This window comes from Myotis nattereri (genome assembly GCF_964212035.1).
Source record: "Myotis nattereri genome assembly, chromosome: 15".
NCBI classification, from domain to species: Eukaryota; Metazoa; Chordata; class Mammalia; order Chiroptera; family Vespertilionidae; genus Myotis; species Myotis nattereri.
The window spans coordinates 17,463,583-17,479,809 of NC_138090.1; the positions used below are offsets into that span (position 1 = coordinate 17,463,583).

A 16,227-nucleotide genomic window follows, 5' to 3' on the forward strand; every position below is an offset into this window, starting at 1 on the left:
CAATAGTTAAAGCAGGAGTTCAAGGGTTAACAACAGGCTTTAGGGCAAAAGACAGCGTTGGCACCACATCACTTCCTGTGATTCTTCCCTTCACTTTGATGTTCTTATTTTCAAAGTCGTTTAAAAGATAGTTTATTGAGTATTTTAGTTATTTCAATCTCCAGTTTAATTTAATACCTAAAACTGACTCTAATTTGTCTTTTTCACATTGTTCAGTGTTATTTATAGAGTAGTTCATTCTTTCCCACTACTTTATAATCCTCTCTATATATCATCATATTATATAAACATGGTTTATCCCTCTGTGTGGTTAGACTTTAATTTCAGCAGTAGTTTTCTGAGTAGAAGTTTTGAACCTTATGGCTAGATTTAGTCATATATTCATTGGTTTTTCATATCGGTGTAAGTGATTTTAATTACATTTTAATTATAGTACATATAATTTAGATGCACAGATTTTAATTGTACAGTTCAATGAGTTTTGACAAGTGTAAATACCTGTGTAACTACCACCCCATTCAATATATAGAACATCTATTATCTCAGAAAGTTCCTTTATGTCTTTTCCAGTTAATTCCTTCATCCCCATCTTAGATTTCTATTATCCTACATTAGTTTTGCTTGTTCTTGGAATTCAAATCAACGTACTGATACAATATATACTTTTTTTATGTCTTTCACTCAATATAATGTTTTTGTGATTCTTTTCATGTTGTTGTGTGTATCAGTAATTCCCTTTTTACTCCTGAGCAGTATTCCACTGTATGCTCATACATAGCTTATCCATTCTCCTATTAATGTAACTTTGGAGTGTTTGAAGTTTTGGGCTACTATGATTAAAGCTTTAATAACCACTTTTCTACAACGTGTGTGTGTGTGTGTGTGTGTGTGTGTGTGTGTGCGCGCGCACGCGCGCATGCACATATATACTTTTATTTTTCAGGTAAATACTTAGGAGTAGAATTGCTGGATTGTAAGATAGTTTATATGCCTAAATTTATTTAAAAAACTTCAAGTTTTCTGAAATAGTTGAAGCATTTTATATTTCCACCAGCAATATATGAGGATTCCAGACATTCCCCATCCTCATCAACTCTTGGTCATTGTTAGTCTTTTAATTTTAGTCATCCTAGTGAATGTGAAGTGGTATCTATTTTGTTTTAAATTGCCATTTCCCCAATGACTAATAATGTTGAGTATCTTCTCATGCATTTTTGACTATTTTTATGTCTTCTATTTTAAGGTGTTTGTTCAAGATTTTTACTTATTCTTTTATGGATGGTTTGTCCTTTTGTCATTGCATTATAGTCTTTTATGTATTCATTTTTTTTCTTTTATGGCTAGTGTGGTATTTTTTTCTAATTCTATTTTCTAAACTTTTGTGGGTATATCAAAATAGAGTTAAATTTTGTGTGTTGATCTTTTATCTATAGGCCTTGATAAATTAACTTATTAGCTCATAATTTATCTGTAGATGATCTTACATTTTGCATATATATAATCAGGTCATCTGAAGATGATAGTTTAATTCTTTTTTTTTAATGTATTTTTATTGATTTTTTACAGAGAGGAAGAGAGAGGGATAGAGAGTTAGAAACATCGATGAGAGAGAAACATCGATCAGCTGCCTCCTGCACATCCACTGGGGATGTGCCCACAACCCAGGTACATGCCCCTGACCGGAATCGAACCTGGGACCTTTCAGTCCGCAGGCCGACGCTCTATCCACTGAGCCAAACCAGTTTCGGCTAATTCTTTTTCAATAGTTACACCTTCTATTTCTTATTGTGTCTTGCACAGGCTAGGCTTTTAGTACCATGTTCAATGGAAATGATGATAATTAACGTCCTTCTCTTGTTCTCAATCTCAGAGGGGAAGTGTCAGAGTGTCATCATTTAATATGATATCTTTAGTGTATACTCTCTATTAGTTAAAGAAAATTTTCTATTTCTAGGTTTCTTTTCATCTTAAATGGGTGTTGAATTCCATCAATTACTTCTGTATACGTTGAGATTATTACATATTATTTCACCTTTATTCTTCAAACGCAGTGATTGGTTTTCAAATGCTAAATCCGTGCAATATTCTGGGATAAACCCAAATTTTAAATGTTATTGTCTTAGTTAACCACTGGGTTAGATCTGCTGATAATTTGTTTGAGAGCTTAGCATCCAAATTCATAAGAAAGATTAGCCCATCATTTTCTATTAATATAATGCCCTTGTCTTTGGCCTTAAAAAGCCAACTGGTCTCATAAAACGAGTTGGGAATTATTCTCCCTTTTTATTCTCTAAAAAGAATCTTTTAAGATTCTTGTTCTTTCTTCCTTAAATGATTGAAAAATTCATTACTCAAGCTATTTGACTTAAAGCTCTTAAAAAAGTATTCAATTTCTCAGTAGACATAGATCTAAGATTTTCTATTTTGTTCTGGTATAATTTTTGGTAAACTTTTTCCAAGCCATTTTCCTAAGAAAATAAGCGGCCTTCCCAAGGTCACATAACCAGTCAGAAGAACAGTTAGAACCCAGACTCTCACTGCCATGCAGTGAGCTTCCCCCCCATACTGATCATCTCCCCAGCCTCTCATATTCCTACATTTGCATTTTTACTCCCATAATCCATTTACTTTGAAATGGAGCTGCATTCTCCCAGTGGCCCTCGGTCTAGATTTTATGTAAGTCTTCGGATTGGTACCATATTTACAATTACCATCCTGCGCTAAAGAAAATGAATATTTGTGTATTAAAGGTTAGTCATCCGTGGAGAAGTTGATTTCCATACCCTGAGGTTCTGGTGTCAACTTGGTTTCCTGAATAAAGTCATTTTCTAAAGATTGCAGACAGAGGTGAACTATCTTGTGGCAATTTTCCTTACATGAAATAAACAGCTGATAAGAATATGCTTTCATCTTTATTACGGGTTATTGATGACCAGAACCTATAACCAGGCTTTCATTAGTGAAAACCATAATGACTGCTTAAGCACAATTAATCAGGCAGCTCCTCCAAGCTGCCATGATCATTGGCTTCTCATCTCCCTAAATAAGCATCCGATGGAACACTGTGCAGCTGTTTGAAATAGGGATTAATTTGAGGGGGGAAGTTTAGCCTGGGCTTTTCTTCACACCTTCTCCAACAGTGTTCCAGAAGGAGGAGCTTTGGTACTCCTTGAGGGGGAAGTACTCCATCACATTTTTAAAAAAATATATTTTTTTTTATTGATTTCAGAGAGAAAGGGAGAGGGAGAGAGAAGAGAGAAACATCAATGAGAGAATCATTGATTGGCTGTCTTCTGCACGCTCCCTACGGGGGATGGAGCCCGCAGCCTGTGCTTGTGCCCTGACTGGGAATCGAACCCTGACCTCTCAGTCCATACATAGGTCAATGCTCAGCCACTAAGCCAAACCGGACCGGCCACATTTCTAAAACAGTTGTGTTTCTGCCCTTCAGTTGTTGGTCCCCCGCTGGATATATTCTTGGTTCAATGCAGCCAGGAGAGTTTGCTTTTTCAACAACCAGCGTTTGACCAGTGTCCTAGCAATGAAGGAGATTGAGTATTAAATTTCACCAATGACCAATACGATATTCCTTAACGTTTTCCCGAACCAGAACGCTCCTTCCTTTCTGGTGTTTGCCCTTCTGTAGTGGGATCAAGTTTGTTTAGGCAATTGATTTTACCCTAGAAATGATTTAGTTACCTTTTCATTATAGTCTAAAACTGAGAAAGAACTGAAGCAACTTTCTGCCTTTGACAAAGAAATCCTCCAGAAAAGGTTAAGAATACAAACACGGAAGACTACAATGGCAACAACAAAATAAAACAAAACGAAACAACAATGAATGAACTAGTTCTATCATTTCAATAAAACTGAGATGTGAAAAGATTATTTGACCATTACGAGATGGCTTAAGTTGACTGCTTAAGTTTTGCATTTTTTCAACTGGGCATTGAGAGACATTGAACCTAAGAGTTCAAGGTGATACGGGTATTCAGGACAGGCGTTAGAAAGAGACATTCTTATGGAACCTTTGGCTGCTTGGATGAGCCCTAGAAGTAGGAGCACAGCTTTCATCAGTGCCCAGTGAGGTTGCTGTCACTGTAGAGGTGACATTAAGCGCTGGCATCATCAGGACTTAGAGCTAATGCACTTACTCAGCATTTTAAAAGGTACTGTGTCTCTTACTGAAGAGGAGATATTTCAACTCAGGAGTTGGCAAGCAGGCTTTTCCCCTAGAGGCGTGATGATGTATTATTAAATGTATGCGCAATAATAATATTAGTACTTCACAGGACGGCTTTATGGTCATTTACATATTTTACTCTAGTGAACCATAAAGAAATTCTTTTTTTTTTCCCTTCTAAAAGCCAATAAAGGAATACCAAAATATAAAATAGTAAGGGAAAATGATTTGATATCTTGCAGTTGAAGCTGCTAAATAGTACATATCTGAATTTACTTTTACAGACTTACCTGCATGAACTTTGTTTCGATTATGTGATTATTATAAACGTGTGCTTTGTACTTTGGAAATCTAACAAAACATAGTTATTGCAAAAGAAGCAAATGTTTTAACATGGCTTGGAGGCCATGAAAATATCACTCAATCTAGTTTGATTTTTCTTTGGTTCTTATTCCATAGCTTAGGATAGGGAATAGCAGAAGTTAGGACACACAGACAGTTAGGAATTGTTTAGGGAAGTGGAATGAACGGTCTGTAAATTACACAGGACATAAAGACTCTCAAGTCATTCGGTGATAGTATTTAAAGGGACATTAGAGGACATCTCTTTAACTCCCTTCATTGTAGAGATCAGTAAACTGAGGCTCAGAGACATTCAATGGTCATGTAGTATCTAAGTAAAGCTGGAACTTGAACCCAGGCCTTTGACACCATCTCAGACCAGCGCCCTTTCTATAACCCCACACTGCCTTCCATGCAGATTGCAAATGCTGATTTTGGCATTGCCACCGGTGTGCTGGGTGAGCTCAGTCCAGTTCCCTCATTTGTTTCTTAAACCTTTCAAAGCACTTCCCAAGAAGTTTGATTCAGCAATTCCCTTGATTTGGTGAATTTGACCCTGCTGTGACCAAGAAATGAGAAATACTCCATCCACCAACTTGTTAGTTTTCTAGAGCAGCGATTTTCAACACTGATGTGCCACAAGAATTTTTAAAACATGCACTACCTGACTACTCAGTCATAGGCACTGACCTCTTTTCCCTTAGATTGTCACATTTAAAAAATGACAGCAGCCAACACAACAATAACCATTTGGTGTGAATGAATCAAAATTCTATCTATTTTTTTGTCAGATCAGCAAAAAAATATATATATTTTTTGTAATGCCACAGAATTTTGGTAATTAGTTTATGTGTGCCGTGAGACGAAAGAGGTTGAAAATCGCTGCCCTCGAGAATCTGGGGCTCCACTCATTTATTTTTAAAACTATCCTCGGCTGTCTGAAAGCACTGAGACCGCAGTATGAAATGTATTGTGTGTATCGCTGGCTTCACCTTTTTTGGTAAAATTAGTTTTGTTCATATTTGTTTCTACTAGATTGATAGCGGCAGAACTGGCAAGAGGTAATGAGACCTTCCACAAAATATACCTTTACAAGGACAGAGTAAATGATGGTGGCTAATCTCATCTACAATAACTGCACTATTCAACCCCAGAAACCCAAAAAGAAACACTGTGGGAACAGGCACTCAAGGACACAGAAGCACTGAGGCACAGCCACCTTATCCAGTCTTGTAGGCCTCACACCTCCATCCCGTCATTCTTCTACGTAGCTGGGGGATGGGGGCTCCTTCTAAGGTTGTCTTCAGGAAAGTGGGTATAAAAACGAAGTATTCCAATACCTTGTGGATCTGATGATTTTTGGAAGATAGTGGTGAAAAAAAATGATTATCGGTTCATTCTTGAAAAGGATATAGTTGCTCTTGCTGTATTTCTGGGGAGGAACAGTTTTTCAGTGAGCAACTCCAATGGGTGACATTGGTCTCTCTGATCCCCTAGATCTGTGTGAAATAAGTAAACCCTTGAATATTTTCTTGGATTTTTAAAAATATTTGTCTTTATTGTTGAAAGTATTACAGATGTTCTCCTTTTCTCCCCCATTGACTCCTTCTACCCCACTCCGGCCCCCTCCTCAGGCCTTTTAACCAATGAAATACAGGGTGGGCAAAAGTAGGTTTACAGTTTTGAGTACGTGAAACATAGAATTTATTCTTGTATTATTATTTATTCTTGTATTAGATATGTTTCCATATGAATAACTGTAAGCCTACTTTCCCCCTCCCCTTTATTTCAAATGACCACAAAAGTACAGACATGATATAATCAACAACCATTATGTTTAACATATCTCAACATTTTGCTATGCGCATTTCTTTCGGATGGTTTTGAAATGGTATTTTATACTTCTCTCATTACTAGTGCTATCTAGAAGCTTCACAATTTTCCTGAGGCTCTATAATCCATTTTTACATTAAAATATTGGGTAAGTAATGTATTCACATATTCAGAAATTAAAGCAATATATTTAAAAGTATATGTTGAAAGGTGTTATTTCCCACCCTATCTCATTCATCCCACCTCGCTCTTATTTTATTGGTTTCTTGCATATCTTCCCAGTGTTTTTTACAAATAGATGCAAGCATGAATGCACACTTATATTCCCCACTTATACAAAACAACATACTGTATCAATTGTTCTGAACCTTGTTTTTTCTACTTAATATGTCCTGGAGATCTTTCCATAGCACTGTGCACTTTTCCATACCTGCACAGCATTCCACTTTCAGGTGTAGCACAGATTATTTCACTGGCCTTCTACTGATGGCTATACTTGGGCTATTTCCACTCTATTGTTATTAAGAACAATGCTGTATTGAATACCATTGATCTTGTTCTGACTCATCCATAGGATAAATTCCTAAAAGTGGGCCAGAGGATTCATAGTTTTATAATTTTGTTAGATATTTAGATCTGTGTCACCAAATGGACTCCATGAAGAATGGTACCATCATGCATTCCTCCAACAGTGTGTGAGAGTGCGGGCTCCCCTTAGCCTTGACAACAAATTATGTTCTCAAATTTTTGTTTTGTTTTGCCAGTCTGATGGGGGAAATGGTATAGAAATACATCTCTTCTGTATTTCTCTTATTGTGAGCGAAGTTGCGCATCTGTTAATACATATAGGGGACCTTTGTATTTCATTTTCCACAATTCCATTCTTCTATTGGATTTTCTTGTTGATTTCCAAGAGCTATTTATGTATTTAGAGATTTAATACCTTTGTCTCAGACACAGTTGCAAATATTTTACCCAGTTCTTCTTTTACTTTTGTGTATGAACATTTGTGTCATACAAAATTTCTTTTGTCATTTGTATGTAGTCACTTTTCTAATCTTTTTTTAGAGGAACGTTGATTTTGAGTCAAAGTTAGAAAACTTTCCCTCTACAGTTATCAAAAGTTTCCTATACTTTTATGGTTTCATACTAAACATTGAAATATTTTATTAATTTGGCTTTTATTCTGATGTTGTTTCATATGGTTGCTAAGTTATCCCAATACCACTTTTTTAAAAATAAAATTCATCATTAAGCCAATGATTGGAGATGCTGTCTTTATAATATAATACATTCCAATATATATCTGGCTCTGTTTTGACTTTTTATTCCATTCTACCATTGGTCTGTATCTTCATACTGTGTTAGTTACTGAGGCTTTATACTATATTTTAATTCTGTCAGTTCTTATTTTATTGAGTTATTAAAATAAAAATGTTTTGAATTTTATTAGATTCTTCAGCATCAGTGGAGATTATATAATTTTTCTCCCTAGATCTATTGCATGTTAATAGACATTTTAATAGTGAGCCATCTTTGCATTCCTGAAACAAACTCCATTTGGTTGCACAGTATCATTCTTATAATGTGCTGATGAATTATGATTAATAATTTTTTTAATTTAGGATTTTACATTGATATTCAGAAGTGTAACCAGTTTATATATTGGCCCCATTGTTTTATCTTTGTCAAGTTATAAGAACGATGTTATGCTGAAAATTTAATGTTGGAAATGAAGAATTAATTGTGTTAGTTTAATAATAGAATTGATACAACAGAAGACAGCATTAGTGAGCCTGAATACAGGTCAATATAAACTACCCATACTGAATTACAGAGAGAAGCAAAGAAGAATGAGGGGAAAAAGACCAGAAAGTAAAGGCTACATAGATAATGGGACACAGGCAAAAGGTCACCCATATATGTGATCAAAGAGGAAGAAATTGAGAAAAAGATGAAATGAAAAATATTTTAAGAGATAGTGGCTGTGAATTTTCCAAAAATGATGAATGACATTAATCCAAGATTCACAAAGCTCAGAAAACTCTTGATGGTACAAATACTGCTGAACACTGAAGCAAAGAGAATATAAAAATAGTTAGAGAAAAAATACACCCATCTTAAAAGGCACACTAATAATACTGATTGATGCCAAACTTTACACCTGAAATTATGGAAGTCAGAAGACAGTAAAATGGCATTACTCAAGAGCTGGAAGAAAAAAATTAACTTAGAATTCTTAGTTAGGTTTGTGTACGTTTGTGTCTTCTGGGAAGTGGGGCCCTCATTTATACACCTGGAATTAAGGCAATTGGTGCTTCTTAAATGAAGTCTGGGATAAATTACTATGTTGAATGAAGGTGTTCTTAACATTAAAGGAATTTTAAATTATAAACATAGCTTTTGTCTTTCTATTTTTTTTATTGCTTAAAGTATTACAAAGTATTACAAAGGCTATTACAAAGGGTATTACATATGTGTCCTTTTTTTCCCCCACCCTTGACAATCCCCTGGCCTCCCCTACCCCCCCAGTGTCTTATGTCCATTGGTTATGCTTATATGCATACATACAAGTCCTTCGGTTGATCTCTTACCCGCCTCCCTCCTGCCCCCCAACCCTCCCCGGCCTTCCCGCTGCAGTTTGACAATCTGTTTGAGGCAGCTCTGCCTCTGTATCTGTCTTTCTATTTTTGTAGTGTGTGCATGTGTGTTTCGTTTAATTGCTGTTGTTTAGGGGTGTGGCTTCTCTTAGTCTGTTTTCTATTAATGAAGTTATTGAATCTCCTTCCTGATCCCCTTTGATTTGGACTTAGATCCGCTCATGCTGAGCAGCTCTTCCCAGATATACTTGGTGCAATTACTTTAAGAATCAGAAATCCAGCTCATGTTTGAGATGGAGATGAGGCATTGATTATAAGCCTAGAACTCAGTTGACCTCATGGTTGGACTGTAGGATTTAAAACTGTCACAAAGAAGAAAAAGTCTTGTAGCAACTACCACAGCAATTCATATTAAGCAAGATATGATTCTTTATAATTGCGCCAAATATACTTGAAGTTTACTAATTACATCTGACCTCTGGATTGATAGGGGAAAAAAATGAAATGTGTAATGCTTGTGCAATATTCCCTAACTTCACCATGGTGGGGATGGGGGGAGGTTAGCCTAGTAAAATCAGTCTAGAACAAATCTCAAAATGTGTTTACTTTGTTATTTTCTAGGTGAAAAAATGTTTGTATCTCTGTATGGAGCTGCCGTAGACATGAATATAAGGCTGGACAAGAATTCTTTGATCATTGAGAAAACCTACATATCTCTGGCCAATCAGAGAACTATAACTATTTACAACCGCAGTAACATCATTGCCCATTTCCAATGGAAGGTATTTGCTACCCAGGAAGAGGAAGATAAAGAAAAGTATAGGTTTGTAAGAAAAATCACCTAGGTGCTGTAATTTGGGGAAACACAAAGCTCAGTTATTATGAAAAATCATTGACTTTTGTGGTAACTTTTTAACCAGTTCAACAATGTCAAATTTTTATAACTTGATTCCAGTATACAATGCTTATTTTTTCATTGAAAGAACTTGAGTTGAACTATGTAGAACACAATGTTGTCCATTATCAGTTAATCTTAACCTGGTTATAATTTATCAGTAGCCAAACTACTGGGTTTTGAAGACCAAATATATAATTCTTCACTGTTTCCTCAAAACTAATCTACACATCTGTATTTCATTTCATAGCCCTAATCAGAATGATTAAGTATCATAGGGTTTCTAAAAATAATCTCTTTTGGGTTGGGATCAATGTGGAATTTTTTTTTTCCAGTGAAACGGTATTTCCAGAAAATAGGAAGAATGAGGAAGAAGAAGGGCTTAGATATAACAGCTTTTATAGTTACAGTTTTAGTAGCATTGCTGAATCCCTGCTAACCATATAATTTAATAATGATTTCTTGTTGGTATCTTTAATTTCTGCTTTTTAAAGTGATACTTTAGGCAGTAGAGAAAGTTAATAAAATAGAAAACCTAACTATTTTAACTAATCTCTTCACTATTAAATTTTGAATATTTCTTTTTCCTGAATCTACCCTTGCCTCTTTTAAACTCCTTTCATCCTCCCCAAATTAGCACCTTTGCTGCTTTCATTTGGATTTATTCAGCCTTTTTTATTTGCCTCTCCAATTTCATTAAAGATTAGCCCTGGGAAGCTTCAAAGCTTTGTTTAAAACCAAGTTAGTATGTGATAAAAATAAAAGTCTTAGGTTCATGGAAACCAGGCAGAAATCCCCCACTGTGCTGCCCCTAATTGAATCAGAAGGAGCCGTGACAATGACAGGCACAGAGGAACCAGCAGCTTCATTATTCAGGCAGGGAGCTTTAATCACTGGATTGCCACTGTGTCATCTTGAAAAAGTGAGAAAAGAAAAGCTTTTCCTGCCTAAAATCTTTCATTGGCCTCATGGTATAGAAACACCAGAAGTTGAGAAAGGCAAGAGGAAACTGGTCATCCACTGCTTCATTGGTCCTGATTCCCCAGCTGATGTGTGTACCATCAATCAGAATGGTCCAAGCAGGTTTAAAGATAAGATGCGAGAGCAGGTACAAGCAAAGGAATAGTAGTCAATGTAGTGTTTACATAACCTGCTTGTCCTGTAGGCATAGTCTCTTGGGGAGAATGAATATACACTTTCAGAGGGGAAGCCAGCTTTCAATTCAGCTTTGCCTATGTGTTTGGCTATATGTATAGAATATAGTTGATGCCAAGCCTATGTCCAAAAAATATTTAAGGATGTTAATTTCAACAGGAAAACTCATGAAGAATTTAAACCAATTGCTATCAGAGATGCTAAGATACAGAGTATATAATTTCAACTATGTGTGGATGGATATTTCTTTTCTCTCCTCACCCTACCTCCCCATTCCACTTTCCCTGACACTCACACCCTTATCTCTTTAATATTATCCTTGAGTCTTATTCCTTTTCTCTTATATTGTCTTTCTTTCACTGTATCTCTTGCTCTTTCTATTAGTGCGTCTAGCAATTTTTCTGTAGCGAGGGCATAATATGGGATAACATTTTCATAACCATGATTAGAAGCCTAATTTTATTATCTAGGATCACGACCTTCCCTTAAACAATGAACTTGAAAAGTGGCATCAGATGGCTAAATAAGAATACTTCCATTTTCACTTTGGATGACACATAGCCACATAACTCATGTTTCTCCAAACTGAGTTGGTTGATTTAAGTGAAGAGTTTATTGAATATGCCATCCCCTACTCTCTTCCCCTCTCTCCTAGGGCCAGATGCCTGGGACATGAAGGGAAATTGATTTAAAGGGGGAAATGGGCCATTTATGCCTAATATCTTATTTGAGCAGGTTGTCTCTCCTCTCTCACCCCTCTCTCGTTCCTTAATACATCCCCGAGCATGCCACAACTTCTATTATTAGCCATGGATTCTTTTTTTTTTAAATATATTTTATTGATTTTTTACAGAGAGGAAGGGAGAGAGATAGAGAGTCAGAAACATCGATGAGAGAGAAACATCGATCAGCTGCCTCCTGCACATCTCCCACTGGGGATATGCCCGCAACCCAGGTATATGCCCTTGACCGGAATTGAACCCGGGACCTTTCAGTCCGCAGGCTGACGCTCTATCCACTGAGCCAAACCGGTTTCGGCTAGCCATGGATTCTTATTCTGGACATAAGTAGCTATGAGATGCCTATCCTCCAGGAAAAAAAAAAAAGGCAATTACAGAGAGGTTTGTTGTTTACTGAACATTTAGTTCCCATCTCCGGATAGCTGCCCCTCTGTAGGCGGCAGTGCTCTTGCAGTGAGTATGGGCCCCCTTCTCCTCTAAGTCACAGATCCTCAAGTTGTATCTCAAGCCACACAGCAGTGTGAGATAAAGCAGAATGTTCTCTGGTAGCTTGCTTGTAGTCAAAGGTTTGCTCATCCCTGAGAAGCAGCAGTCAGATCTTTTTTTTTTTTTTTTAATATATTTTATTGATTTTTTACAGAGAGGAAGGGAGAGAGACAGAGTTAGAAACATCGATGAGAGAGAAACATCGATCAGCTGCCTCCTGCACATCTCCCACTGGGGACGTGCCCGCAACCCAGGTACACGCCCTTGACCGGAATCGAACCTGGGACCCTTCAGTCCGCAGGCCGACGCTCCATCCACTGAGCCAAACCGGTTCTGGCAAGCAGTCAGATCTTTAGCTAATGGTATAAACCTCCTCTTGACCTCCCCAACGAGGCCGGTGTAGGTATCCCCAGAATAAACCTCCTCGTGTTTGACTCTCCTGCTCCTGGTGATGAGCAATCTGCCCCTGTTCTTCCTTCAGCAGCCTCTGCAGTTAAACATGTAGAGAGGAAGGTCGACTCTGGCCCTGAACTTGGGACAGAGAGGATCTATTCTAAATGGTCTCATGCATACTGTGAGCGACCAAAGTTTCCCTTTGCAGCATCCCAAGGACCTACGATTTGAGACGTCAGTGTAGATTTTTCAGTGAGACTCAGGAGTCTGCCCACTGCTTTCCAACTCTAACATGGCTTAAACCTTGTCCTAAGGCATTCATCTCATAGGAGCTGGAAGTTGCTCAGCGGTCACATTGAGATGGCCAATTGCTTTAACCATTACCCTCAAGACCTCATTCCAGCCATCGTGGTTTCTTGGCCACTACATCTTGCTGATCTCCCAGTGGAGGAATTTAAGCCCTCCTCAAGAGTAGGATGCCTTATTCCTTTCTGGAAATTACCATTTTCATTCTAGGAAGGATGACTTCCTTCCTCTCCACATACCTCAGCATGTTGGTACCAGCCATAGGACACGTGTCCAGATTTGGGACCATGGACTAATCCTAGGCTCCAGATTCTAACAATGAAGATGTCACTCCCCCTAGGAAAAAATCCTTGACTTTAAGTTTTTTCTCCCCACTTTTATTTAAACCTTCAGAATGAGACACAGAGGGCTTAAAAATTGCCTTTTGGGTCTTTGTCTTGTCTTTTTGATGTTTTTCTGGGACTTGTAGAGAAATTAATCTCTTCAGAAATGGAGGCAGCATTCATCCCACCTAACTTCCTCCCCTTTGTCCTGAGGAAATATAAAACATTACCATAAGATTCTTTCATACTCATTCTCATCAGACTCGGCATGGGCTTTTGAGGATTTCTGTTCCCCACTTCTCCATGAAGGTCATGACCAATGTCTCAAGAGCAGCTGGCTCAAATTCTAGATCTACTCTGTGCAGGAACTCCTGCAGTCTCCAGAGGACTCCCACGAGTAGTCAGCCTGGATTTATTCCACAACATTCAGAAATAGGAAAATACATGTTTCTGTAGATAGATCAGTTTTAATTGGGCTTTGGGCCTGCCACCCAGGTAGTCATAAATTTAATCTTGAGCGGTATTTGATAAACAGGGAGAGGACATCTAGTCCTCAGTTTAAAACAGTCATCACAGAGTGCTCCGTGACCAGGGTCGCATGGTCCATTGGAAGGTGGATGGCTGTAACCTTTCCACGCCAGGTGTGGACATGGGAGTATTTCTCCCAGCTGTGAAGGCCATGGCTTTTAGTTTCCAACCTCCTCGGCATCTAGTTATCATCTCTTCAGGGTGCTGTAGGGGAGCAGGGCGTCTAGCGCCTAAAGACGAGGAAGCTACTGGTTCAATGCTAATATATCTGAGACACAAGTCTTTCCCATTGACTATACTCCATCGGCTGAACCCTACTTGAGGCCTGAAGGTGATGGGTGTTGGTGGCCACCAGACCATTTGGAAAATAGGTTAAATCCATGGTTTAACTGAAAGAGAAGGCTGGTGTGTTGTTGAGCTCTCTGATGAGAGGTGTCCTCAGCTGTAGCACAGAACCACCTCTGAGACAGGAGACCATGGAGACCAGCAGGAAAAATGGCCTCACAGTAGCCAGGGGTATCTAGAAGCCCTTGTTGGAGTCAACGCAGCTCAAGGTGTTGTTGCATGTTGCCTTTTAGTACCTCAGCCGTGGCTCCATTTCTGCATCAGAGGGCAAAGATGAGACGTGTGGGACCAGCCTCACCCTCCACCCACCCGCTTTGCATTATGCAGCTGTTACTGATTTAAGAGTCCCAGCAGCAGGGGAGAAGAGCAGTGCTTGGCAATTTATGTTCTGTTTCCTTTTTTTTTTTTTTTCTGGCTCAAGGGTTGAGCTAATCATACTCTTCAGTTCATGGAGCTTATTATCCATCCTTAGTCCAGACGAGGCATTTTATCCCCACGCACCACTCCCATTAAACTCCTAAATAAATGTAATTTTTATGATTCCCATTATTTGTTTAACCAATCCTTCAATCTCTTACATAAAATTTACCCACATTTTTTTTTGGTATTGTTGCTAGCATTTTGATGAGCATCTTTGTAGCTGTGTTTTTACTTACATCGGTGATTATTCCTTTAAGATTGATTTCTAGAGATGGGCGTTACAGCTTCCCCTCACAGGAATTGGCGGTTTCCTTTCTGTGGACCGAGCTCTCTCTAATTTGCGCTGCTCTGCCCAGCAGTATAGAAGGACTGCTCGTTACCCGAGACACTGCTTCCAAAACACAATAAAAAGGAAGCACAGAATGGAACCAGATCACACTGAAGCCATTTCTTTGGCATCTTTATGCTATGTTGCCAAAGGAACCTAGACACGAAAGTTATCAAAAGGAGCTATTTGACATATCAATGTAGTTTGCATGAAGTCATTTAGAGAATAGTTGGGTCTTGGTCAGGAATTCAGTGACCCTAGGCTCTCATTAAATAATTTGTCTCTCATCATTGGTGATACCAGTAAAATGTTGAGAAAATGGTCATATACCCTGGGAGGAGATAAAATGCAGTCTCCAAAAATTCAGGTGAGCCCTAGCTGTTTTGGCTCAGTGGATAGAGCATCGACCTGTGGACTGAAGAGTCCCTGGTTCAGTTCTGGCCAAGGGCACATGCCCAGGTTGTGGGCTTGACCCCCAGAGGGGGATGTGCAGTAGGCAGCCGATCAATGATTCTCTCTCATCATTGATGTTTCTATCTCTCTCCCTCTCCCTCTCCCTTCCTCTCTGAAATAAATAAAGATACATTTTTTAAAAATTCAGGTGAAGTAATGGCTACCAGGAGTAATGTGACCACATCTGTGGCGAGGGCAGAATAGAGGGCTAGTAAATAGTCGAATCAGCCTCCAAACCCAGTGCGTGCAGGCTCTCAATTTTGTTCTCCATCTAAGAAAGAATTAAAGCTAAGCAAGTTTAACAGAAACAAAATTGTCCTTGAAGTGTGAGAGGTAGAGTAGATGTTAAGTGTTTAAACAGCAACTTGGAAAAACACTATTACCTAAAATAAAATATTTTCCCAAATATGCATAATGGCTCAGGAGAAAGCAAGTAGAGGACAGGAAGCCCAGGAGGACTTCTTGAAGGAAGTGACTAAAGAGGAAACTGAGGCTCTTGAGAAGTTAAAGTAGAAGATCACTCAGATAGCACGTTACACACTCAGGGCAAGGAGGGGCCGCCCCAGGGTGATGGGTGAGATCATTCCCAGGAGGCTGGACTGGAGGGGGGAGCCCTTTACAATGGTCTTCATGGGAGTACCAGAGTGAATCTCACATTTTCCGTTTCCCTTCAGGGTCTGTGAGGATCTGATCAAAGAGGAAAAGGATGAGACTGACGAGTTTCTCGAAGAGTTTGTTAGTGATCCTTTACTCCGAGAACGGATTTCCATTCTCTCCCGCACCTTTGCGAATCAGAGAAGGCTGGTTCAGGCGGACAGCATACTCTTCTTGAATAACATTTTCATAATTGAGCCCCTGGTGAGCACATATATACAATCTGAACATATAGGGGAGTGC

The 16,227-nt window shown here is 38.6% G+C and overlaps 1 protein-coding gene across 1 annotated transcript in view; it reads left to right on the plus strand.

Annotated features, from left to right (window-relative positions):
- The window catches only part of HYDIN (HYDIN axonemal central pair apparatus protein), a 329,140-nt gene that overhangs the window by 87,156 nt on the left and 225,757 nt on the right, over positions 1–16,227 (plus strand). Inside the window, exons 8-9 of the mRNA XM_081108072.1 lie at positions 9,580–9,781; positions 16,005–16,188. Coding sequence (XP_080964198.1) covers positions 9,580–9,781; positions 16,005–16,188 — 386 coding nt within the window. The remainder of the gene's footprint in view (positions 1–9,579; positions 9,782–16,004; positions 16,189–16,227) is intronic.